The 24,960-nt window shown below is 41.7% G+C and overlaps 1 protein-coding gene across 1 annotated transcript in view; it reads left to right on the top strand.

Moving 5' to 3' along the window:
- The first annotated feature begins 2,508 nt into the window (after positions 1-2,508).
- Positions 2,509-24,960, top strand: part of Mvb12b (multivesicular body subunit 12B) — a 166,995-nt gene continuing 144,543 nt past the window's right edge. The window contains exon 1 of the mRNA XM_023701623.1: positions 2,509-2,625. Within this exon, the coding sequence (XP_023557391.1) occupies positions 2,515-2,625 (111 nt within the window). The 5' untranslated portion in view covers positions 2,509-2,514. The remainder of the gene's footprint in view (positions 2,626-24,960) is intronic.

Below are 24,960 nucleotides of genomic sequence, written 5' to 3'. Positions count from 1 at the left end.
AGCCCCGGGAAACGCGGAGTGCTAGTTAATAAATGGCCTTTTGTTAGGAAGGTCAATTGAAGTGACGGTGGAGACGCTGTTAAAAGTAATTTGCAGTCAGAAAATATGTAATTCAGGGCAAGCAGCTTTGAGCGATGGCCTCTGCCATGGATATCTTGGGCGTTTCTCATTAAAAGCTTCCGTGGCTGCTGGTGGGGCTCCCTCCGCCGCAGAGGAGTGGGCCGCAGCCCTGCTCGGAGAGCAGCCATTTGTCTCTGTTTCACAAAGGCTGCCTCATCCCCAGGGCACCGCAACTGGGGGAAGGGGAAGCAGGGAGGGGCGCTGCGTGGAGACGCTGCGCTCCCCGGCCGGCCGGCCGGCTGCTGGGCAGGCTGGGCCCCGCACTGGCGCCCGCCCGGCTCTTTGTCTGCCTCAGCTGGAGGCCGCCTGCAGCCATCTTGGGAGCTGCTGCCGGGCTGCCTCCGCGGGAGCATCCCCGAGCATCCTCTCCCTCCTCCAGAGCGGTTTGCCCTCCTGCAATTGATAGTGTGCTGCGGAGCAAAAGAGCCGCTGTCATCGGGTGCCTGGTGGAGCGCACTGTGATGGGGACATGAATCTATCAGCAAATAAGACATTTCTTCCTTAGGCTTACCTTCAACCTCCCTGCCTTTTTCTTTTCCCTTCCTTTTCTCCCTCTCTCTTTTTTCTCCTTTTTCTTTCTCTTCCCCATCTCTCTCTCTCTCTGATAGTAAAGGCAGTACTATCTTATATTAAAAAAAACCTTCACCTCACATGTTCTTTATTAAATTCACAGCATGATATTTAGCACTGGCAGAATCCGTACATTCTGTTAATGAGTTGTTAATTGCAAAGCATTTTTGGTAACCAGCAGCAGGTACCAATATTTTGCAAACTGCAGCAATGTTATGTTCATGTTCCCAATAACGCAGGATTTTTCAAGTACAGACACTTTTTGATCGGTGTGCGCTTTGGATCAGGCAGGTGCAGCTATTTAACTGGAAACCTATACTGGCGGCATGCATGTGGAGTCACTCAATAAATATTTACTCAGTGCCTACTGGGTGCAGGAAGCACCAAGCTCCATGCTTTATGAAGATAAGCCTGGCTGGTGAATGAAACTGGAAAATAGGAAATGATACAGTGGTTCGGTGTGGTCTCCACCCCACCCCCCCACCCCCGCCCTGGTCCTCTATAGGCTTGTTTTCAGTAGAAGTAAAGCCTGCTTGGTTTCTTTTTTGTCATAAACAGAAGCTGAGAGTGCAGCTGTGCCAGGCACCTCCTTGCTTTGACTGGGGACTTGGCTCCATTGCATTGACAAGCCTGTTTCCAGAGCCTTTTGTGGGTTCTGCGGAGTCCATGGGCGACTTGCATGCAGCATTTGGATTGTCCCTGTTCAGGAGGCTGTAGTAAGTTTTAGTGGCCTCTGCCTTTTGTGATTCGAGGCTGAGAGGTGAGAATGCTCCTCCCGCCTGCTCGCCTGCCTACTCAGGGTGTCTGGTTTGCTTTCACAGCAGTAGCCAGCCCTAGGAGAGCTGGCAGACCTACAGCCAGTGGAGCTTAATTGCTGCAGAAGGAGGTGGAATTTAACTTGCTCTTTTTCACTGTTTGTCCCTGTAAAAAGTACTTCAATTCATTTACGTAAGGTGTTGCCTTTTTTATTTGCCTCTTGGCGGCACGGCCACTCGGGCTGCCCAGGCCCAGTGCTGCACATATTGCACCTGTCTCCTCTAGTCCTGTCAAGAGACTGTAGCAACAGAATAATAATTCCACCTGCTTCCCCCTTGCAACCAAGGTACTCTGGAAGAGTTAAGGTCATTGTTTGTATTTAGCTTTGAGTAAGTGCCCACGTGACCTGTGCGCCCTAGAGACCTCTCTAGGCTTCTCATTTACATCGGCTCTCCTAGCTCTTGCATCAACTCTGAGGATGTTGGAATCATGCATGGCCTCACTTTATAGGGGAGAACATTGAGTCTGGAAGAGGTGAACTTTCTGGCTTGAAGTCACCAGCTTGTGAGTCATGGAGGCTGGACTCAAACACCATTCACCATTCCTTTGCCCCATGCACAGAACACTTTCTTCTCCATGGTTGCACAGCTCCTTATCTGTGGAGCTCTGCCTACAGAAAGGCCCAGCTCAGCCTGGCAGAGGCTACAATTTGGAAGCCTGTGCCTCTATCAGGCAGGATCCGACAAGGAGCGAAATAAAGGCTGTGTTAGAGTTAGCTATGTTTGATTTATCCTCAGGGGAGCTATTGGTACCCAGAAATCAAGCAGCTGGTGATAGAGTTCAGAATGACATGCTTTGGGGCTTGCATCAGAATCCCTGCTGAGGTCAAGGACTGTCCAAAGCTTACCTGAGAAGGGCAAGGACCAGAGTAGAGGTAACTGGAATTCGTGACCTGAGCAAGGATCGGTTGCCCCAAGATTCTGGCTCTGTCTGTGCGTATTGCTCACGTGGAACACTGTTTGAATTTTGTGCTTTCTTTTTCCTTTTCTGAACCAGGATCAATCCACCATGCCTGAAGTTAAAGACCTTTCGGAAGCCTTGCCAGAGATGTCGATGGACCCCATCACGGGAGTCGGGGTGGTGGCTTCCCGGAACCGAGCCCCAACGGGCTATGATGTAGTAAGTCAGGACACTAGTTTGTACATTTTGCTCACTGACTGAACACGTATTCACTTCTTGTATCCAGGAGTCTCTAGCCTGTACGGGAGAGATTCTCCCCTCTAGAAACTTAAGATAATCAGAGGGGGGAGGTCAGTGCTGGTAAGCGGCCATGGCCACTGTCCTGCCTGGGGAGACAGGAGACCAGAGCTCACCAGGGCCGTTTCCTGGCTGGGGATGTGGCTGAGCCATTTGACCTTTGTGATGATCACTCTAACTATCTGTAAGATTAAGAAGTTGGATTCATTGACTTCCAGGGTCACTTCTAATTGTGACATTTCATGAAAAGGATCCAGGACCCTCTGAAAAACTCTACCCAGTGAATTCATTTAGAGTCCCTAGAAGCCCTGGAGAAGTCAAGTACTCTCTCTGCACTTAACCAACCGGGAGAACCCAAGCCCAGAGACATGAAATGTTAGGATCCCCGTTCTTGGGTGCAGTGATTGATCAGGACCAGACCTCCTCCTGGGTGAGGGCAGTGGTGCAGTGCGGTACAACAGGGTGGCAGAGAGCGTCCCTGCTTTTCAGCAGGCATTTGTGCTGTGTTCAGTTGTCCTGTGGGTTGGGACTGGTTATTTTGTTGTTGCAGTAGATAAATCCCAATTTCCGTAGAGCTTAAAAAGTACAGAATGACCTTAGGAGGGTAGAGGAATGACTACTATCATGTGTTTTTGAGGTTCTAAGGTGATCTTATTTTTATTTTTCTCATTTTGTTTATGACATTTTATCCTCGTTTTTTGAAAATGTGCATCAAGAATACATAAAAATAGTGACTAGATTAGGGTCTGTTGTTTCTGGAGTAGGAAGGCCCCAGTGCTCGGTCTTAGAGAAGCCCCAATTTAGGGATTTCCAACCTTGGCACTGTTGACATTTGGAGCCAGATAATCAGATAATTCTTTGCTGCGGGCCTCTCTTATGTGTCTATCGGTGCTTTAGCAGCATTCCTGGCCTCTGTCCAGTCAATGTCAGTAGCAGCTGCTTTTTCTCCTTTGGAGATGGCCGTCAAATATGTCCCCAGACATTTCCCAGTCAAGTCCCCAAGAGGAAGGGGTGGGTGGGCAAGATCCACCCCCCCCCGGAAGTCACTGCACTAAATGCAGGTGCGAACTGGGCCCATCCCTGCGGGCTCCTGGGAGTAGTAGACCTGGGGGTAGGGGTCTGTTAAAATGTTTCACATCACTTTCCCAAGTTTTGAAAGCTTATAAACATTTTAAAAGTGAAGAATGAAGGAATCTTTTTTGACAAAGATTTGAGTCTTACCTGCTGCTGGTCTTCAAAGCCCTGTTGGAATGTATAACTTTCCATAAAATAGAATCACTAGCTATGGCATTGTGCCATAAAACTCTTGGGGAAGCTAATAAAAACGTTCCTGATTTGAGAAGCTGAAGTGTCTTTTGATGAACGAGGTCCGAGGTCTGAGGCAGTTGGTTGTGAATCAAAGTAGGGCTGGCTCTTGGTGGGGAGTGCGGGGGCCTGGGTCCCTCTCTTGGGAGGCTTTGAGGGAGCTCCGGCCCAGGGCCTGGATCTCGACTCTCCCTGCGGTCCTCTCGGCAATCTGTATCTGTAACATTCTGTTTGTACCTTTGGGGTCACTGCGAGTACTTGGCTACTGGGCGGCAGATGCCCTTTGACAGTTTGGTTTTCTGAGAGTCTTGGGAAGCCTGACAGGAGCACAATCTATCCCTATCATTTTCTCCTAATATCGAGCTCAGGGCAGAAGAGCACAGTGTCAAATGGATGAAATTAATAAGCACATTTCATGATCATGTTGTACCATGCATTTTAGTGGAAGGTGAGCAGGGCAAGGGGCTCGAGCTAGCTGGCTTGGTAATTACCCAGCCTGCAGGCTCCCTCTAAGAGCCCTTCTGGGAGAGGGTGAGAAGGTGGGAGTGAGCTCTTTGTTCTGGCCTCTGGACTCTTCTCAGATAAGCCTCTCCTCCCCTAGAGGTCTGGCCCTGAGCCCAGAGTTCAAGGGGAATGGTGCAGAGGGCAGGTGAGGAGAGGTGTTTCCCCATATTTTCATCCGGAGTTTCCTATTAAGTCAACATCCAACCAAAGTGCAGAGTGAGTTTGGGTGGCCAGCTGCAGGAAGGCTGAGGCAAAAGTGCAGAGGACGAGGGAGCCCTGTGGCGGTCGTGCGGAGGCCCTGCCTGCCTGTCGCATCTGCTGTAGGATTAATCTCCGCCTGCACAGAGTAGGCTAAGCAGTGTGACCCCCCCAGTCCTGCAGGTCAGGCGCCAGATGGGCTGCTGGCCCTGAGTGGCACAACTGCCTCAAAATCAACTCGAAGCAAAAGAAGCCAGGGCCTCATTTATAAAAAATTTAATGATTTCCCTGCTCATTGGATCAGGGAAGCTTCTCTGGGTAGGGGCTGGGGATTATTTACTAAACTCAATTCATTGTTCCTATTTCTACACTCTCCCCTGAGTCCCCACCCCTGTGTGTCCTGTAGCCACAGGCCCAGATCTAGGTATGACCGGGGCTGACTGTCCCTGCTATCAAAGGTCAGGGTGAGTCTGTGGTGCTGGTGATGCCGCTGCGCTTGGCATCATGACTGCTGTGCGTGCTATTTCATCAGGGGTCGATGGTTCAGTTCTGGAGGGCTGCAGTGCTGGCGTTGACCTTTGATTTCCATCTCACTCTGGATTTTGCGATGCCTAAGAGGCATCGAGCTGGGCATCATTGGAGATCATTTTGGGGTGTATTTCTTTGTATTTACTATGATAGACATCCCATCTTTGACCTTTTAAGCAAGTGCTTACAACCGGATGTACGAGATGGCTTGGTGCCATCATGCCTCTGAGGGCAGGTCTCCATCATATTTCCAGTGTGCCTACACTCTCCTTGAGGTTTCTTGGGGTGTTGGGGGGTGGCAAAAAGAATTACTCATCCTTCAAAATCTAGTTCACCTAGCTCCTTGGTAAAAATTTTTCCTATGCAGTACTCATTTCTTTACTCCTTAGTTTCACAGATATTTATTGATCATCGACTGTACAGGGCACCAGAAGTTCAGGATTCGAGGGAAAACAGGTAGACGAACAGGCCCAGAGTTGGGAGCCATATTGTTTGGCTCTTACTTGGGGGTGAGCTCAGTAAAGGAGTTGAAGGAAAAGAGGTTCTTAGTTGAATCTGTGTTTTCAGGTAACATGTAGGGCAAGCAGATAATTGGAGGGGACAGGCATCCAGGCAGTGGCTAAGTTTAGACTCCATATTGGTGCACAGGGAGCGGCCCATTCTGGGCCATAGAAAGAAGAAATGGAAGTGGGTGGGTGAGAATGCAGATGCATATTCTTGGACAGAAGTAAGGATGGAATTTGGGGAGCAGGGTGCAGAGGTGAGGCAAAGAAAAGACTAGAATGACATAAGGATCTTCTCCTGGAAAGCTAGGTAGACATTGATGCTCTCTGTTGAGATAGAAACACAAGTGGCCAGGGGGGCTGGGCAAAGAGTTCCAGGTTTGAACACGTCAAGTTTAAGGTACTTGTGCGACATCCAAGCGCAGTCAAAGTTCTGAGGGTCTGGAGAGAAGTCTTGGGGTGATTGTGTGGCAAGGACTGGCACAGTGGGGCTCACCCAGGCAGAGGCTGCAGAGTCAGGAGAGATGGCAGTCATGCCAGACCCACAGCTGAGTCTCATGGATTGTTGGGGATTTAGGGGCAGAGAAGTCCCAGAAGCAAGACTGGAGTGATTTGGGAGGTGACAATGAGAAGCAGAGTATGGATGGCCCCTGAGGAAGAGAGGCCCGTGGAAGGCAGTAACTAGAGGATGATATGACATAAGGAGACTTTCCCCCTTTGCTTGACAGTGGACAAGTGTGGAGTGTGTTTAGCTGCTCAGGAGAAGGACCCAAAGAAAGGGTGGATTCAGAAGAGGGAGGGACCGTCTGGTTAACAGCAGAGAGGTTGGAGCTACCCAAGCCTATCACAGGCCTAGGAGGTGAAGTTTGTGGAACTCTTGCTCACCCCTACAGCTGGGTGCTTGGAAGCCAGTCTCATATCATGGCCCCTGAAACCCACCAGACCTCTGTGGCAACATGGGGACCCCCGTGCCCCACAAGTCAGCACTTCCTCTTCCTCCTCATTGTCTTTCTTGCTCTATCTCCCTTCTTTCAGTAGTGTTAAAACAAATCAAGCAACAAAACATTTCTCAAAACCCCTTGAGGCTGGATAACTTGTATGTGCCCAAAATGTATCGGCAAGTTTTGAGTAATGGGGTTTCAGATGCTTGAACCGTTTGGTGCGAGAGGCTGTGGAGGTGCCAGGGGAAATCCGCTCAGCACTGGGCCAGTGTCCTGGTTTAGGATGCATAGGGCAGGATCATTTTGAAATCCTAAACCTCACATGAGGGTCTGTCTTTCATACCAAAACGGAAAAAGAAACAAAACAAAAGCTACTCATTGCTAAAACAGTTTCACAAGAGCACATCTTTTTATATAGTGCTTGAGGTATTAGGGAATGTTATGAAAAGCCGGTGAAGATGGTAACACTATCTTTGGTAAAAGCATATGGTAGGTATCGGGTGGGAAGTGTGAGACAGTCATATGTGTGCTTGGATCCCAGCTGTCAGGGTCTCCAGAAAGCCCAAGTTGTGGTGGGAGGCCCCAAGCAGAAGCAGGAAAACCACTCTGCTTCCTCCGGGCCAGAGTATGGTGAGGAGCCAGAGCCCGGGCTGTCGCTGTGCAGTGGCTGCCTCCCCGTGGTTTGAGAGGAGCCAGTCAGGGCATTGCCTGCTCCTGTGTCCGCTGCCTTCTGTACAGGGCTTTGCTGGCAGGGGGCTGAGGGGAGCTCCAGGGTCCCCTGAGTGGAGAAATAACCACAAGCTCACAGCCTGGTTTATTTTCAGAACCAGAGCTTGACTGATATGAGGCACCAGGTGTTCCTCCTTTTTGTTTTCATAGAAAATATATTAAATTCAGATTTGCTGAAAACTTGGAAAGTGGTTTTATGGCCAGCCCATGGGTCTTTGTTTCCCGTGGCCTGTATCAGCAGACAACTGTTAACCTCCTATTCTCCTTCTTTGTGGCCCAAAGGATGAGACTACTCTTTAGATGGAGGACGTGGCTCGGACCACAAGTGTTCACGGTGGCTGCCATCTTGATGGTCCCATCAGATATAGTGGCTTCCATTGCCTGGTGGCAGAGGAGCTGGTCTTGTCTTTTTCTGGGCTTCCTTCCCCTGCCAACCATGAATTTTCAGTGTCCCGAGTTGCCCTTGGTGACATCATGGTGGATTCATCAGGACGGCAGAGGGGACTTGCAGTACGGGGCCTTGCAGGGAGGAACAAGGGAGTGAGGGGAGTGAGCCTCTGTGCTGTGTCGGGCGGGGCAAGGGAAGCTGTTCAGCATACCGGCGTGTCTGGTTTGAATCATTTTGGGGGACTCTGGGTCACAGAGTTGGCTCCCCATCAGCAAGAACCTGGCTCCTGGGTGGGATAGGCTGGGGACTGCTGGAGCCAGTGACAGGAAGCAGCAGGCATGTGGCTGGTTTGTATGTTAAACGTACAGTGCAAAGGCAAGTCGCTTCCTGTCGCTTCAAATTAGCTAAACTGGGAGGGGTGGTTCCTGCCCGAGTCTACAAAACCCCCAGATAGCAAAACATGATAAGTATATAGGGGAAAAAACTTCAACCATGAAGTTCCCATCACCATAAAGTTTCCTCCATTATCACCCTGTTATAGTCACACTTTCTCCCCACCCACTCCTCCTCTCGAATCCCAGTATTCACTTACGTATTCTCCATTTTTAAAATTTTCAGAAATGTTGTATAAGCAGGGTATGGTGACGCATGCCTATAATCCCAGCACTAGGGAGGCAGAGTCAGGAGGATTGTGGGGAGTTGAAGGCCTACTGAGAGAGAGAGAGCGAGAAAAAGAGAGAGAGAGAGAGAGAGAGAGAGAGAGAGACAGACAGACAGACAGACAGACAGACAGACAGACAGACAGACAGAGGAGGGGAGAAATGTGGGAAGGAGGAAGGCAGAGGAAGAGAGGGAGAGAAGAAGAAATAAATGAATGTTGTATACATGAAATCGTACAGTAGATAGCCATTTGTGATTGAATTTTTGCCAAAACCACAACATAATTCTCTGGAGATTCTGTTGCAGAATCACATGTGGCGTAGTTTGTTCCTCTTTATAACTAAAGAGTCCATGATGTGGATGGACCACAGTTTATTGAGCCCCTCATCCACTAAAGGATATCTTGGTTTGCTTCTAGTTTGGAACGATGATGAGGAAAGATGCTATAAGTACTCCCGGGCAGACGTTCCCATGAAGGTAAATTTTTAGTTCTCTGGGATAAAGGTCTAGGAGTGAATTTGCGGATCATGCAGTAGTTGCATGTTTCCTTTCCGTCTTTTTTAAGAAAATGCTAAACTACTTGCTTGTGTGTCTGTGATGTAGGAGAGATGTGGCTTCTCCACATCTTTTCCAGCATTTGTTCTTTCCAGTATTTTTGTTCTGGCCATTCTGAGAAGTGTGTAGTGATCACTCCTTTGGTTTTAGCGTGTGCTACTGGGGTGCAGCATCATTTCATGTGCTTGTTTGCCATCTATAGATCTTCAAGGAAAGTCCCTTCATGTCATTTACTCATTTTCTAATTGGATCATTTGGATCTTACTGTTGCATTTTGAGAGTTCTCAGTATGTTCCAGCTATGACTCCTTTGTTAGATCTGTAGTTGGTGAAAATTTTTTTTCTAGCTTTACTTGTCTTTTTTGTTAAAACAAGGTCTTCCATAAACCAAAAAGTATGTATGTATGTATGTATGTATGTATGTATGTATGTATTTATTTTTTGCAGAACCGGGGATTGAACTCAGGCCCCTGCACTTGCCAGGCAAGCGCTTATTCTACTGAGTCATCTCCCTGGCCCCCAAAAGTATTTAATTTTGATGAAAACAATGTGTCCATTTCTCCATTTATAAATTATGTTTTGGGATCAAGTCTAAGAACTTTCTACCTAGCTCTAGATCCTAAAGATTGTCTCAAGTTTTATATCTAAGATTTAAGCTTGTAGTCCATTTTTTATACAAGGTTTGAACCTGGGTTGAAATTTTTATCCCTCTTCAGAAGACCAAATGCTTTAGTACCACTTGTAGAAAAGGCTGCCTTTCCTTGGTCAGAAAGTAGTAGGGCCTATTGTGTGGTTTTCTGTTTTGTTCTCTTCTATTAACCTTTTGTTGCCAGTGTCATACAGTACTGATTACTGAATGTATGTAGTAAGCCCTGAAGTTGGGTAAAATGACTCCTTCTGATCGTCTTCAAAATTATTTTAGCTGTCTGAGTTCTCTGCTCATATACATTTTAGAATAATCTTGTTTGTATCAACAAAGATGTGGGGGGATATCTGATGGGTCTTAATGTTAATTTTATGTATTTTTTTCAAAATTCAGATTTTCACTATGTTGAGTCATGAACATAGTAGATCTCCATTTATTGAACATAGTGTATCTCCATTTATTGAATTATTTTTAAATTTCAGTCATTAACATTTTGTAGATTTTAGCAGTCAACATTTATGTATATTTTTGTATATTTAAGTGTATGTATCATTTTTTTAAAAAATGTTGATTTGTTATAAATGGAATTGTACTTTTCATTTTAATGTCCATATATTCATTGTTATTAAATAGAGATTACATTAATTTTTTTGAGACAAGGTCTTGTGATGCAGCTCAGTTTGGCCTTGAACTCACTGTGTAGTCTATGCTGGCCTCAGACTCACGGGTCAGCCTTCTGCCTCAGCCTCCTGATTGCTGGGATCACAGGCATATGCCACCATACCCAGCTAGGTTAATTTTTATAGACTTTTCTTATTTGTTATGATCTTGCTGAACTCAATTCTAGTTATTTCTGTTCATTCCTTGGGATTTTCTGTCTGTATATCTTTTTTTTCTTATCAACAGGACTTTTGTTTCCCTTGCTTGTCTTATTGCAAAGGCTAGAAAGCTAGAATTTCTGGAACAGTGTTGCCTAAGAATAATGACATTAAACATCCTATGTTACTACTGATTACAAGGGGAAAGCAATATTTTACTATGAAGTATAAAAATGATTTCAGGGGGCTGGCAAGATAGCTCAGTGGACTAAAGCGCCTGGTTAGGCAAGCTTAGGCAAGCACAGGGACAGTGGTTCAATCCCCAGCACCATATGCTGCTCCAGCCCCACCCCCAGGGTGGGCTGAATAGGCCAGAGTCCAGGCATAGTGGTGCACACCTGTAATCCCAGCGCTGGGGAGGCTGAAAGCAGGAGGATCACTATGAGTCCAAGCTGCATAGTGAGACCTTGTAACAATCAAATGCATTTTTTAAAAAAGTGATTTAATTAAGTATAATAGTGATATAACAATAGATTTTTTTGTATGTGCTTTTTATCAAATTGTAGAAGTTCTTGTCTAGTCCTATTTTTCTGAAAACTTTTGTAATGCATATTGAATTTTTAAAACTGATGCATTTTCAGTACCAGTTGATACAATCATGTGATTTTTCCCCTATTAAGATGGTGGGTACATCAAATGATTTTTGAATACTGAATCAGGCTTACATCCCTAGAGTAAATCCCACTTGATCATAGTATATAATTCTCTTTATGTATTGCTGAATTTTCCATTAATATTTTGTCAAGAGTTTTTGAATTTATTTTCATGATGGGTAATTGATCTGTAGTTTTCCTTTTAAACCTTCTTAACCTGGCTTGGTAATATCAGATTAATAAATCTGAAAGTGTTCCTACCTGTTCTATTTTCTGAAAGACCTGATGTGACTTGGTGTCAGCTATTCTGTAAGGTAGGATTCTCCAGTGAGACTGTCTGAGGCTGGAGATGTAGTTTTAGAAAGTTTGAAAGTTTTGTATTCTTTTTTCATGAGTGTAATTATTATGTTGTTCAAATAAGCAGTTTTATATTATGTGAGCTGTGGTAGTTTGTATTTTACAAGGAATTGGCCCATTTCGTCCCTTATCAAATTTATATGAGCAGAGTTGTTTGAAGCATTTCCTTCTGATGTCTACAGAATCAATAATGATAGACTTTTTGATATTGATAATTTGTGTCTTCTATTTTTCTTTGTCAGTCTTTTTAGAAGTTTGTCAATTTTATTGATGTTTTTAAAAAAGCTTTCATTAATTTTTCTCTTTTCAATTTTTCTCTTTTCAGTTTTATTGATTTCTGCTTATTTTTTCTTTCTACTTACTTTGGTTTATTTGCTGTAGATTTCTGAGTTGAATACTTAGATTTAAAACTGATGCATTTTCAGTATCAGTTGATATAATCATGTGATTTTTCCCCCTATTAAGATGGTGGTTACATTAAATGAGACTTTTTCTTCATTTTTCGTATATGCCTTTTGTGTCTAAATTTCCCTCTCAGCACTGCCTTAACTATAGCCACAGATTTTCATATTTCATTTTCATTTCATTCAGTATATTCAAAATTTTTCTTTTAGACTTTTTTGAGCTGTAAGATTATTTACAAGTGTTGTTTAGTTTCCAAGTACTCAAGAGATTTTCTCATGATCTTTCTGTTATTGATTCCTAGTTTGATTTAATTGTGGTAGAGAACGACTGTGAGTTATTTCATTTCTTCTAAACTTGTAGAAGTTACAAAGCCTGTGAATGACATATTTTGGCATATGTTTCAGGTCCATTTGAAAAGACTATATAATTCTGTTGTTCTGTGGAATGTTCTGTAAATACTGATTAAACTCTCTTAGTTGATAGTACTGCTTTGTTTTGTTTATCCATTTTTGAGAGAGTTATACTGAAGTCTTCAACTATAATTATGGATTTGTCTTTCTCTTTTAGTTTTATTAATTTCTGCTTTACATATATTTTTAAAAACTATTTCCTTATACTTTTGGATCACTGTATTTTCTTGGTGAATGGATCTTTCTGTCTGGTAATTATATTAGCCATGGAATCTGCTTTGTATAATATTAACATAGCTACTATTTCTTACTTTTACTTAATACTTCCATGATACATCTTTTTTCCTGCTTTTACTTTGATCCCGTCTGGAACACCGTATTAGAATGATTTCATTGAGACGTGTAGTTATATTGTAGTTTTAACTCACTCTGCCAATCTTTGTCTTTTAATTGGTATATTTAGACCTTTTATATTTATTATAATTATTGATATGTTAGGGCTTAAGATTGCCATTTTGTTTTTTATATTCTGTTCATTCTGATTTTTGTTGGGTTGTTTTTGTTTTCTTTTCCTGTCTCCTTGTGGGTTGGTTAAACATTTGTTAGAATTCCCTGTTTTGGTTTCTCCAGGAGTTAACTTTTTTGTGTAAGTTTTTTAGTGGTTGCTCTAGATATAACATTGTGTGTGTGTGTGTGTGTGTGTGTGTGTGTGTGTGTATCTGTCTGGCTTTGTGCCCTTTTAAAAAAACAACCATCTATTGGTATAGACATTTTACCAAGTCAAGTGAAGGCAAAATGCTTCTTCTTTTACCTTTCCCATAGACAATTTGTCTTAAATATTTCCTACATACACATTTAGAACTATATTGGAAGTGTTACAATTTGTGCTTCCACCATCAAACATAATTTTTAAAATCTAAGAGGAAGAAAATCTATTTACTTATATTTCTATTTCATGTTTTCTTTTCATTTTTTTTGACAGTGTCTTTTGACAGTGTCATTCCTGAAGGAAATCTCACTGGCTCTAGGATTCTAAGTTGACAATTTTTAGCCCTTGGAAAATGTTGTGTCCATGTAACGTATGATGAGAAATCTGCTATCATTCCAATTGTTCTTCCCCTGTAAGTAAGATGCTGTTTTTCTCTCCCTACTTTGAACAACTTTTCTTTGTTTTAATTTTTCAGAAGTTGACTCTAATGTGCCTTTGTGCAGATTTATTTGGGCTTATCCTGTTTGGAATTTTCTTATCTTCCTGACTCTATAGGTTTATGCCTTTTACTTAGAAAATGTTAGGTATTATTTCTTCTAGGCTGTATTCAGCCTCTGCTCTCCTCTCCGCTCCCAGATTGCTGATGACGCTGAGCGTAGAACTTGTAGTTCCCTAGGCCCGTGAGGCACTCTTCATTCGCTGTTGATATTGTTGTGCAGTTTGTTTTCTGTCTCTTATTAAGATTGGGTCATTTCTTCTCTGTCTTCCAGCTTATTGAGTCTGTGTTTTCTCCCATTCTGCTGTTGAGTCCATCCGTGGAGTTTGCTTCAATTATTATGTCTTTCAGTTCTAAAATTTCAGTTTGGTTCTTTAAATTTGTCATGTCCTTTGGTTTAGATCTGATTTGAGCATGTCCCACAAAGGTTAAGGTGTTGGACTTTGATCCCTGTTATGAGGCAAAGAGAGGGTGGAAACTTCATCTGATTCTATGGTGTTTACAGGTGAGGGGATTGGCATCACATAAAGTTATGGGGTGGAGCCCCATGCTTGAGTCATTACTTCCTAAGAAGTGAGAAGTTCTATAGGAGACATATGTATGCATGCCTCTTCCCATCCTTCGCCCTGTGATGACCTGCACCATCAGAGTCTGCTAGCAGGAAGGCCATCACCAGACATGACCCCACCACCTTGGCCTTCGGAACCATGAGCCAGAATAAAGTTATTTTCATTAAGTATACTTGGTCTGTGGTATTATGTCATAAGCAGTAGAATATAGAATAACTACACACTTGCTAAGTCTGTTTTACATTTGTTTAAGGTGTGTTCATAATGGTCTCATGAACCATTTTATGATGGTGCGTTAAAACTTTCAGATATTTTTAATATCTGTGTCATCCTGGTTTGGCACTTTCTGATTGTTTATTCTATCAGAGATTGTGTGGCTTCTTGGTAGAATGGATAGTCATTGTTGTTGTTATTATTATTGTTACAGTAACCTGTATGTTTTTGGTGTTATGAGACCCTGGATCTTATTTAAAACTTTTTGCTTTTATTTTAAAGAGAAAAAGTAAAACAGAACTTAAAAACAGGATATTAGAAGGGTAACAATGGTTAATACATTGCATGTTGTTATCTTTAAATTAGTTACTCAGAGTACAAGATACAGATATTGAAATGTCCAAACAACATTAGCACACATCTTCCTTTTTAATGAACTAAGAGAAATTAGTAGTGTAACTATTTTAACTATGTATTGCTTTTCCCATCTTTTTTTCCTCAATCCTCCCACCCAAGTTTCTCTTTCCTTTTAAAATTTCTTCCCAGTTTAGAGTATCTATTGTAAATTTTGGATATTATTTACTTTTTAGGCTTCACACACTACAGAGAAAAGATGGTGTTTGCACGTGTGCATCTGGTTTACTTTACCTATTAGTATGATCTCAAGTCACATTCAGTTACCTATAAAAGTCTCCAGTTTATCCTTCTTTATGGCTGAGTAATATTTTATTGTATAAAAGACCACGTTTTTAATCCCTTTCTTGGTTGATGGGTATTTGAGTATCTTCCAAGATCTAGCTATTACAAATTGTGCTGCTGTAAACATGGATGTGCATATATGGCTGCAGTACAGTGTTTTTAGTTTTTCTGGGAGGACACCCAAAAGGGAAAAGCTGAGTCAAATGGGACCTCCACGCCTAGTTTTTTGAGGAATCTCCACACTGGTTTCCATGGTGGTTTCACCAGTCTGCATTCCCAGCAACTGTGGAGAAGGGCTCCTTTCTCCCCACAGCTTCTCCAGCATTTGCTATTGGTTGAATTCTTGATAATAGCCATTCTTTCCAGGGTAAGATGGAATCTCGGTATTGTTTCTATTTGCATTTATCAAATAGCTAGTGATGTTGAACAGTTTTTCATATATTTATTTGCTGTTTGTAATTCTTCATCTAAGAAGTGTGTATTCATCACAGATGCCCATTTTAAAAATGGGTCTTTAAATCTAGTGGGGTGGGGGGTTCTGATATTTTTGAGTTCTTTGTTTTCAGCACACAAAGTAATCCTTTGTCTGAGGGACAGCTGGCAAACATTTTTTTCCCCACACTGAGGGTTGCCTCTTCACTCTGTTGGTGGTTTCTCTTGCTGTGCAAAACTCTACTAAGAAGAGATCCTAACTGTCGATTCTTTGTGATAGTTCCTGTGCAACCAAGGTTTATTCCATAAAGTCTTTGCCTACACCAATGCCTTCAAGAGTTTTACAGATTCTATCTTCTACCAGATTTAATGTTTTTGTTTTAATATTTCAATTTTTGATCCATTTCAAATTTCATTTAGTGCATAGTGAAAGATATGGATCCAATTTTAATTGTTGATGTATGCCCAGCCAGTTTTCCCAGCACCATTTATTTTTATTTTTATTTATTTATTTATTTATTTATTTATTTTTTGTATTTTAGGGGAGGGCCTACAGGGTGTTCATGATCTCACTACTACATCGGACTCATAGTGATCTGCTTGTTTACAGCCTCCCAAGAGCTGGAATTACAGGCATGTACCACACACCCAGTCTCCATTGCCATCTCAGAGTGCCATGGGGTGGGGTCAGCACAGTAGGCCCAGGGATCAAACTCCTGGCCTCTGAGCTGAGTATGTCTGCAGTTGTTTCTGTATCTTTTAATCTGCTCCACTGATATTCAGATCTGTTTGGTTTTTTTTCCAATACCATGCTGTTTTTATCACAATAGCTTTATAATATAATTTCAAGTCAGGGATTGTGACACTCTCTACCTTGCCTTTGTTGCCCAGAATTGTCTTTGCTATTCTAGGTCTTTCCTGGTTCTAGATGAACTTTTAGACTTTTTAAAAATTCTATGAGATATGCTATTAGGATTTTGTTCAGAATTTGTGTTAAATCTGTATAGCAGTTTTGAAAATATGGCCATTTTTACTATATTAGTTTTTCCTGCCCCAAAGCAAGAGATATCTTACCATTTTCTGGTATTCACTTCAATCTCCTTTTTCAGAGTACTATAGTTTTCTATGTAGAAGTGTTTTGTTTTGTTTTTCTTTTTAAAATGTATTTGGTACAGGGTCTCACTACATAGCTCAGACTCACAGTGATCCTCCTGTTTTTAGTCTCCCCAGCTCTGGGATTACAGGCATGCACTAGCACGCCTGGACTTGGTCACCAGCTCAGCCACCCAGGGACAGTGCTGGCATGGCATGTGGTACCAGGGATGAACTCCAGTCCCTTCACTTGCCTAAGCAGGCACTTAGTCTACTGAGCTATCTAGCCAGCCCCAACATAGAGGTGTTTTACATCCCTTGTTAGGTTGACTCCTAGATGTTTCATTTATTTGGATGCTATTATGGAAGGTATTGTTTCCATAATTTCTCTCTCAGTAAATTTGTTATTCATGTACAAGGCTGTTGATTTTTGAGTGTTGGCTTTGTATCCATCTATGCTTCTAAATTTACTTATTAAATATAGCAGTTTTTAGTAGAGTTTTTGGGGTCTTCTATATAGAGTATTGTGTCATGTGCAAATAATGGTAATTTAATTTCTTCCTTTCCTATCATTATTTCTTTTCTTTCTCTTGCTTAATTGTTCTGGATAAAGTTTCCAGGACTGTGTTGAATAACAGTAGAGACAGTGCACATCCTTGTCTTGTTCCTGATTTTAGAGAGAAAGCTATCAGGTTCTATCCATTTAATATGATGTTAACTGTTGGTTCATCATAGATGACTTTTATCAGATTGAGATAAAGATCATCTATTCCAATTTTCTGTAGGTTTTTTTTTCACTCATGAATGAGTACTGGACTTTGTCAAAATTTTTTTCTGTATCTATTGAGATGATCATATGACTTTTGTCCTTGGTTCTGTTAACATTTATGGATTTATATATGTTAAACCATCCCTTTATCCCCGGGATGAATCCCACTTGGTCCATGGTGTATAATTTTCTTGATGATTTTTGCATCTATGTTTATTAGGGAGACTGGCCAGTAGTTCTCTTTCTTAGTTGTGTCTTTCTCTAGTTTTGGTATCAGGATAATGCTTGCTTCCCGGAATGAATTTGGGAGTACTGCTTTCCCTTCAATTTCATTAAATAGTTTTAGAAGTAGTTGTGTTAGGCCTTCTCTAAATTTCTTGTAGAATTTAGCTGTGAATATGTCAGGGCCTAGGATTTTCTTTGTTAGTAGGTTTTTAATTACATCTTTGATTTCATTGATTGATACTGGTTTATTGAGGATTTTTGTATCTCGATTCAGCTTTGGTCTTTCATATGTATCTAAGAATCTGTCCATTTCTTCAGTGTTTTCCATTTTATTAGGGGTTTTTTTCATAGTAGGTATAGACAATTCTTCTGGATTTTTACAGGTCCATGTGTTTTCTCCATTTTCATTTGTAATTGCATGGACTTGAGTCTTTTCTTTCCTATTTTGATAAGTTTGACTAAGGCCTGTCAATTTTATTTAATATTTCAAAGAACTAACTCTTGCATTCATTGATTCTTTTTGTCTTTTTTTAGTCTCCAATGCATTAATTTCTTCTTTGATCTTTATAATTTCCTCCTACGTATGAGCTTTTAGCTTAGTCTACTCTTCTTTTTCTAAAAATTTGGTGTTCTACATTAAGTTGTTTGTGTTTCCTGTTTTCCTGATATGGGCTTTCACTACTGTAAATTTCCCTCTTAGGACTACATTCACTGTGTTCCATAAGTTCTGGTATGTTGTATTTTTGTCATCATTTAATTGTAGAAACTAATTTCCTCTATAATTTCACCTGTGACCCATTGATTTTTCAGAAGGGTCACAGGTGACCCTATTTAATTTTCATGTGTTTATGAACTTCTTGTGTTTTCTTTTCCCATTGATTTCCAATTTCATTGTACTATGGGCTGGTAATACTAATTGGATAATTTCAATTCCTTTGCATTTACTTAAGCATGTTCTTTGAGCTAATATGTGATCTGTTTTGGATAATGTCATATGTACACCTGAGAGGAATGTGTTCTGATGTTGTGAGGTACAACACTCTGTTTTTTGGGGGTTTTTTGTTTTTGTTTTTTGTTTTTTTGGTGGAACTGGGTATTGAACTCAGGCCCTTGCGCTTGCCAGGGAAGTGCATATTCCACTGAGCCATCTCTCTGGCCCCTCAGCACTCTGGAGACGTCTACTAAATCCATTTGTTCAAAAGTTTGCTTCAGACCCCAGTCCTAGCCCAGGCCTGTACAATGCCAAAGTGGTGAGAAAAGATACTTGTTTTCTAACTCCAACCGCTATGCCTTTAACCATTATGTCTGATGATTCTAAAGTTATATATGTACTATTTACCAGGCTGAAGAGGTTTCCTTTATTCTGCATTGCTGAGTTTTAATCAGGGACTGATGTTGATTAGATCAAATGCTTTTCCTGAATTTATTAAAGTGGTCGTATATGTATATTTTTGGTTTGCAATATGGTGGATTCTGTTGATTAAACTCTGAATGTTAGATCATCCCTTTTCTTACTTCAGGAAATGCAAGTATTCTTTTGTCATAAAGCATTATTGTCTTATAAATTATTAGAATATATTTGTTAAAAATTAAAAAAAAGTTGCTTCAGTTCTAATACTTCATTGTTCATTGTTGTTGTCTTGTTTTTTCTGTCTTTTTGTGACAATGGAGTATTGAGATCTCCCAATACAGTTGTGTTAATGCTTGATTGCTCATGATTATTAATATTTGTTTCATATAGTTGGATGCACTGGTATTTATTACATATATATTTATGATTGTTCTCTCTTCTTGGATTATTCCCTTTCTAAGGATGTACTGACTTTTTTTTATCTCTCTTCATAAGTTTACAAGGATAAGTTAATACATGTCAGTTATAAATTGCAATTCTGAAACTGAAAATAGATTAGATAGCCCTGTTTTTTTCTGGGTTCCTGTCACATGGAGTATTGTTTTCCATCCTTTGACTTTCAGTCTATGAACTTGTTTTTGAAGTCCATGTGTTTCTTGTATGCAACACATGGTTGGATATTGCTTCTTAATCCATTCTGTCAGTCTGTCTTTTGATTAGTAAATTGAGAACATTAACATTGGTGGTTATAACTGACCTGTACTGACTTATCCTTGTCATGTTATTTTCCTGTTGTTGGCACCTTCTTTTTCCTCCTCCCTCTGTTTAATTATTTTCCTTGCCTGGTGGGCTCCTTTCTGTTGGAGTTTATGGAGTAGTAGTCCTTGTTATCTCTTTCTAGAATGTCTTCCAAAACATTTCAGAGTGCTGATTTGATGATCATAAACTTCTTGTGTTCTTTGTCCTAGAATTATCTTATTTCTCCATGAGTTTTGAAAGGTAATTTTATAGCACACATCAGACTGGGTTGGAGGTTGTCTTCTTTTACAACTTGAAATACTTCACTACAAGCTTTCCTTGACTTGAAGGCTTGTGCTGAGAAGTCAGCTGTGATTCAGATGAACTTTTCCATTGTAGGTGATTTGTTTCTTTTTGCTATCAGTTTTTAAGATTTTTAGTCTTATGTTGAATTCCTGGGATCCTGAATGAGATGCCTGGCTGTGGATTTTTTTTTTTTTTTTATAATGGCTAAGTGGAGCTCTATATGCCTCACTTACCTGTATGTCAAATTCTTTTTCTTTACCAGATAAATTTTCTACCATGACATCTATGAACATTTTTTTTATATCACTGTACTGTCTCCTGTTTTTGTTTTTGTTTTTTTTTCTCCAAATGCCTTCAGGGCAGGTTTGGCTGGCTTGAGTTGTGGGGATTGAACCACAGCAACCTGAGCCTGACTGCTTTGTTGAAGCAGCCACTTAAAGAGCTGAGCTAAGGGGCAGGCCCCCTGTCTCCTGTTTTTTCATTGACTCCAAACAATCTTAAGTTCATCTTTTTTGCTTCATCTAGCAGCCACTGTATTGATTTTTGTATGGTCCCTTGCCATTTTAAAGAAATGTTTCTTTTCATGATTGCTAACTACAAGCCTGTCTTCTATATCTGACATCTGGTCCTCACATTAGCTTAATCTGCTACAGATACTTTCAGTAGAATTTTATGCTCTTGGGTATCTGCTTGAATCTGCCTAATGGAATCCACTTCTTTGCTATGCTGAACTTGCATGGCTTCCATAATTTTCTTAACTTCCTCTATTTTTTTTTTCTTTTGTCTGTATCTGCTTTAGAGTCTTAAGCATTGTTTTCATTGTGAACACCATCTGTACAGTTATATGGGAAATTATTTCTAATTTGATTTTTTTTCTAGAGCCTCATTCAATTGCTTTGTTGTTCCCACTTCAAAGAGGCTAGGTGGGTGTCTTTGGGATTGCCCTACCTCATTGCTCCCTGGGTTTGCCTTTGTTGAAGTGAATGTTTGGGGTTGCATCTTGTTTAAGTGTCTGCTTGTTTGGTTTTGTTTGTTTGTTTAGTTTAATTCCTGAGGTGATACTTGTAAATTGCCCATGGTGGGGTGCTTTATTGCTAGTAGTTAGAACCCTTAGGAAATGACTACTTTCCTGAGGTATTTTCTAGTTGTAGATGATTGTTGCATTTTGAATCTATTGCAAGATCCTACCTCTTCAATTTGCTTGGGATGAGAAGTTGCTCCCTGTTTTGCCTAACCCCTGGTTCTTTGGCACTGTGCCACAGTGTTTTCTGTGATCTTTAGTCAGTCTCAGTCATGGAATACCAGGAAAAACAGCTGTTTAGAACAATTTCACTTCTGGCTATATTGGTGCCGTCAACAATGACAATAGCATCAAACACAGCCTAGGAAAATGCCAAACTTATTTTTAAGGGCCAGCCAGATAGCTCAGTGGATTAAAGTGCATGCTTAGGTAGATGCAGGGGCTGGGGTTTGATCCTCAGTATGCCATGCCAGCCCCATCCCCAGGGCGCATTGAGATGGCGAATGAGACTGGACATGGTGGTGCACACCTGTAATGCCAGCACTTGGGAGGCTGGAAACAGGAAGATCACTATGAGTCTGATCTGTGCAGTGAAATCCTGTAGACCTTGTATTAAATACATTGTAAAAAAAGAAAATGAAAAACTGAAATATTAATTTGCTACATTTAACTGTATGAAGTAGATTTGTGGTTATATAACAAAATCTAAAACAAACTAGAAAATAATTTGCAGTATATAAGTCCTTAATAAATCAGTTTTTCCCTTGGGTTGAAATTTAAAATGGGTTAAGGAGAAAATAGTGAAATGAAAGAAGAAGAAGAATAGATTAAAAGTAAGGTTGAATGACAAAGGGAGATTATGCTAACTTTGGGAAACTGATGCAGAAGATCAGAGGGAAAGAGAGAAGGAAGAGATGAAAAGAACAGAACAGAATAGAACCACAACCACAAAGAAGTTAGAAACCACATGCATACTCATATAAAAGCAAGATCAAATAGTGGAGAAGAAAACAAAAAAACAAAGCCACCATGAGAACAACAAAAAACAAGAGAAAGAGAAAAAAGAAAAATGTCCACTTCCAAGTATGTCTCTGCCATCACTGGTAAAAATGTGTGGTGTCAGAGTCCTGATCCATGTTGATTTATCCCATCAATCTAGCAGGAGCTTTTTGGTGGGATAGTGGATAATCTGAGCACACCTGCAGCTGCTGGCCAAGACCAGACTCATTCAGCCTGCAGCCATCAACACTCCTTCCACAGGCCTGAGCCTGGCTAGAAGCTGTTAGATGGAGCCCACAGCTGCTCCAAGTTCTGATCTTAGTCCTTCTCCAAGATGGCTCCCAACCAATAGCTCTCGTGCACAAGATAACTGAACCCTCAGCACTCACCCTGACCTAGCTCAGTCTTTCCTGTCTGCTGACCCTTTCATTGCTGTGCCTCTCTGTGGAGACCTCTGGGGTCACTAGCAGTCACACTTCGTCTGCAAATTTGAACCACTCCTCTCACGCAGTGAGTCCTATCTCAGGGAGAAAGCGTGGCCAGCTACCTCTTCCTTCTTCATTGAAGTGTCTCTCTTCTTTCTCTTTGTGGGCTTCAGTTCAGCTTCAGATCTGTCCTGAACCCACTTCCCATTTCCTTCTTGAACCTAGATACTCTGGACCCACTTCTCTTCTTCTTGTCTTCCTCACATTACTATATTCCAGGGACAGCAACTGGACAGCAACTCTCTGAGAAGCTTTTTCTGGGCTGCTTACCACTCTGCCATCTTGGTTCTCTCCCTTAAACCTAGCTTATAGTGGCACTACTCTAGGAGGAAAAGTGAGAGGGTGCCACCTCTTTATTGCCAGGTAGGGGTAGAAGTCCAGCTTCCCTGTGTGGCCATCACTAACACTCAAGGAGGTGGGGCTCCGTGTTACTTCCTGGGTGGGGTGGGATGGGAGGTCTAGTTCCCCATTGACCTCCCACAGGTGAGTACTTCCCTGATGGGAGTGATAGAGTCGAGCTTCCTTTGCATCCTCTGCCGACCTCACAAGGTTGGGAGTTGACCTGTTAGAAATCATGGTGAGGGTTCTGATTGCCACTAGACATCTTCAGTGTCACCCCACTGGGATGGCAATTAATACCCAGTGGAATGGGAGGCCCTCTTTGACCCCATCCTGGAGAGGACTGCTGGGCACCTCTCCTACCCTGTCAGGACAGAAGTCTCGCTCTTTACTCTGGCTTTGCTGGTACAGATAGGGAGGTGGCCAAATGTCTTACATGGTGTTTGACTGGAGTGGTTTTGTGTGGTTTCTGTGTCTTGTGAGACTGTCCCTTTGACTACAGAAAGCAGGCTTTGGTTGTCACCGCTCTCTCCCACTTGCTGCTTCTGAGTTGTTGGTTTCTTTGGCTCTAAGTCTGGGATTCATGAAGCCAAAAGAAGACCACAGAACTCACCACCATGTTGTCCCACAGACCTGCATTCCCTGCCTCTCTGCCTGTTCTCTCACTTTTCATATAATGTGTATCTCATATAATGTCCAGGGGGTTAGCTGTACCTAGTGGGGTAATAGGGAACAGTGTGTCTATCTGCTCTGTATTCTTGAATCTCTAAGTACCAGCTTGCTTTAATTTTATGTGAATCCAAGTTAACCAAGAATCTGTTCATCACTAAACCTGTCAGAAATCTTTCCAAACATTTATGCTTCAGCTTATTATGAGGTATACAAGAAGGAAGTGTGCTACTGTGTGCTCATAAATTACTCGCCAGTTACTTTGAACGTCTGTGAAACTCAGACTGCTTCAGAGCCACTTCTCTGGGTTTTGTCACTCACCTTTAACTATTAACAGGCTGTTTGTGAGAGGCCTGGTGCGCACTGGCTAGAGGACAGCGAGCTCGAGCTGAGGATCTGAGTAGCCAGCTCTGCTGAAGTGAGGTCACCTTGAGGTGTCTCCAAGCAGGGAAGATTAGGTGTGCAGAGCTTGGCTGGTCTGGTTCTCGCAGTAGACAGATGTTCAAGGGCTCTGTGAGTTGGCTCTTGCACTCATTCTTCTTCTTCTTTTTTTTTTTTTTTTTTTTGGTACAGGGTCTCACTATGCAGCTCAGACTCATAGTGATCCTCTTGTTTTCAGCCTCCCTAGTGCTGGAATTATAGGTGTGCTCCACCATGCCTGGTCTTGGTGGCCCCGGCTTAGTGTGTCCGGGGTCAGGGCTGGCATGGCATGTTTTACCAAAGATCGAACCTCTGCGCTTGCCAAGTCTGCTGAGCTATCTCGCCAGCAGGGATGGTTTTGTTTCAATAGCAAAGTATTGTTCAAATATGTATTATCATTGTGAAAGATTCAAGCAATAAGTAAGTCTCCATCGCTGTTTTCTCAGAGGTAACTGCTATTAACAATTCGGTCTATATCCTTTCAGTCCTTTTAACAGTTCCACAACTACCTACTGTTAGAGAGAGAGGCTGTGTAGTTTAGTAGCCAAAATTGTAGGACCTGGGTTCGAATCGTGACTCTGCCACTTACCAGCACTGTGACCTTTGCCAGGTCATTTTCCTCAATTTCTTTATAAAGTGAAAGTCATTAACAGAACTTTCCTTACGGAGTTTTATGGAAGATTAAATGAGCTAGTGTTGTTAAAATATAAAACACCAATAGGTACTGGCCTGAGGATTGTAGCTGTTAGCTAATTATTATTTACATGTGTCATGCAAGTAATGTCCTTTTGACTTCTTTTCTCCCTAAGCAGTGCTGATAGAAAATCTTTCAGCGTCCTCACTTAGAGCCCATTCTAGTCAACAGCTGTAGGTTTCTCCTCTGTAGTTACTCATTAACTTCAGCCCTGCTGGCGAATGCTTAGGTGTCTCCTCCGAAAAGCCTTGCAGTGAAGAATAGCCCTGTGCAACCAACTCAGAAAGTGTGCTGGTGGGTGCGAAGGTGTGCAGGCTTCAGATTATAGTAGTTACTGCCAGGTAGCTTTTTACAGATACCGTGCTACAAATTACATATTCTCTTAATAAGCAGTATTCAAAAAAAAAAAAAAAAAAAAAAAAAAAAAAAAAA

The sequence above is a fragment of the Octodon degus genome, unplaced genomic scaffold, assembly GCF_000260255.1.
Source record: "Octodon degus isolate 3935 unplaced genomic scaffold, OctDeg1.0 scaffold00138, whole genome shotgun sequence".
In the NCBI taxonomy this organism is placed as follows: domain Eukaryota; kingdom Metazoa; phylum Chordata; class Mammalia; order Rodentia; family Octodontidae; genus Octodon; species Octodon degus.
Note: the sequence above shows the minus strand (reverse complement) of the source record. Positions and strands in the feature narration are given on the sequence as shown.